Source organism: Chaetura pelagica, unplaced genomic scaffold (genome assembly GCF_000747805.2).
Source record: "Chaetura pelagica isolate M959 unplaced genomic scaffold, ChaPel_1.0 scaffold106, whole genome shotgun sequence".
In the NCBI taxonomy this organism is placed as follows: Eukaryota; Metazoa; Chordata; class Aves; order Apodiformes; family Apodidae; genus Chaetura; species Chaetura pelagica.
Genome location: NW_009954222.1, coordinates 8,842,181 through 8,844,004, shown reverse-complemented (window position 1 = coordinate 8,844,004; position 1,824 = coordinate 8,842,181). Strand labels below are relative to the sequence as shown.

At 36.4% G+C, this 1,824-nt stretch overlaps 1 protein-coding gene across 1 annotated transcript in view; it reads left to right on the top strand.

Annotated features, from left to right (window-relative positions):
- SLITRK6 (SLIT and NTRK-like family, member 6) overlaps positions 1-646 on the top strand; it is a 6,753-nt gene extending 6,107 nt beyond the window's left edge. The window contains exon 3 of the mRNA XM_010003508.1: positions 1-646. Within this exon, the coding sequence (XP_010001810.1) occupies positions 1-646 (646 nt within the window).
- The last annotated feature ends 1,178 nt before the right edge of the window (positions 647-1,824 follow it).

Below are 1,824 nucleotides of genomic sequence, written 5' to 3'. Positions count from 1 at the left end.
AATAGTTGTTCTTGTTCTGCATCGAAGACGAAGATGTAAAAAGAAACAAGCAGATGAACAAATGAGGGAGAGTAGCCCAGTTCACCTTCAGTACAGCATGTATGGACATAAGACAACACACCACACAACGGAGCGCCCAGCTGCAACCCTCTATGAGCAATGTATGGTTACTCCCATGGTTCAGGTCTACCGCAGCCCCTCATTCAGCCCCCAGCATAATGAGCTACAAGAGGGGGGAAGTGAAAAGCAAGCTAATGATCCTAAACATCTCCGCCGAAGTCTCCTGGAAAGAGAGAACAGTTCACCTTGTACAGGTTCAAACGTCAAATATAAAGCTACAGATCAATCTGCTGAATTTCTGTCTTTTCAGGATGCCAGCTGTTTGTATAGAAACATTATTGAAAAAGAGAGAGAACTGCAGCAACTAGGAATCACGGAGTATCTAAGAAAAAATATTGTCCATCTTCAGCCTGACATGGAAGTTCATTATCCTGGAACACATGAGGAGCTGAAGCTAATGGAGACACTAATGTACTCTAGGCCAAGAAAGGTTTTTCTAGAACAAACTAAAAACGAATATTTTGAGCTCAAAGCTAATTTACATACCGAGCCCGACTATTTGGAAGTCCTGGAGCAACAAACATGAAGTGACAATATGTTGGGCTGGGGATGAATTTATGTAATTCTATTTTACATTGGAACCACTGTAAATAAAAGTGCCTTATAATAACATGTCACAGTCAGAAGTTAAGCACAGCAGTAATCCTAGAAAAAAACAAACTCAGGGATCACTGTGGGAAGCCATGAGGTTGTGTGCAGGCAACAAGTCTCACCCCAAGTTACACATCACATTTGTATAACCTGTGGGAGGAACTGACCTGTGAGAGGTAGATTGCTTATTGCAGCTTTCCACAGTATTTTAAAAAGGTGTGTATGGCACTCTCCATTCCATACCAAATTTATGGAAAAGTATTTTTTATCCTTACTTTTTCTTTTATCCCCTCAATTTAATTAGATTCCTTTTCATAAAAGCACCTGTGTTTGTACAGATAACGTTAGAGTGTATTGGCTAGGTTAGTACACGCACTGCATACACGACCACTGCCTACAACTACACCCAACAAAACCTTATAATAAATATGAAAGGAACTGAAATGTTGTCATACTAAATGTCAGTTTAAAACAAAAAGAAAAACCAACACACACACACAAAAATAAAAGATTTTTTGTATGCACCCAGAGCTTGCAAATATTTAAGTATTTTACACAAAACTTCATCATATGCATTTTCTATCAGTATTTGGAAGGAAAAAAATGTACCTATGCTTACTCACCATCCCCAACAACAACAGAAAATCAAGTCTTTTGCTACATTTTCTATCTGATAGCTTTACCTAAGTTTGGACAATCATTTCTTGAGCTGCTGCTATAAAATATTGTGCATCACTGGTATTTCAACTCTTAATCCTGGGCAATTTGAAAAGCTACTGAGAATCAGTTGTAAATATGTTACTGTGTTAAATAATTTTGATTTTATATATATATAAATATATATATATATGTAACTTCTGTGCTGGCTTTAAATATTCTTGGAGGATATGAGTTAGCTGTGGCTAGGAACTTCCAAGAGCAAATACAGGTCCTTTCCTACCCTACACAAAAGCAACTCCCAGATGTAATAATTGAAACAATACACACACATAAGGAATAATAGTAGTAGTTAGATGTTTGTACAAAAATATGTTATATTTTCTGAAATCAGAAGAAAATAAAGTGTTGTGGGGAAAGTAGTAAATAAATAATAATAATAATAATAAAAAAGTA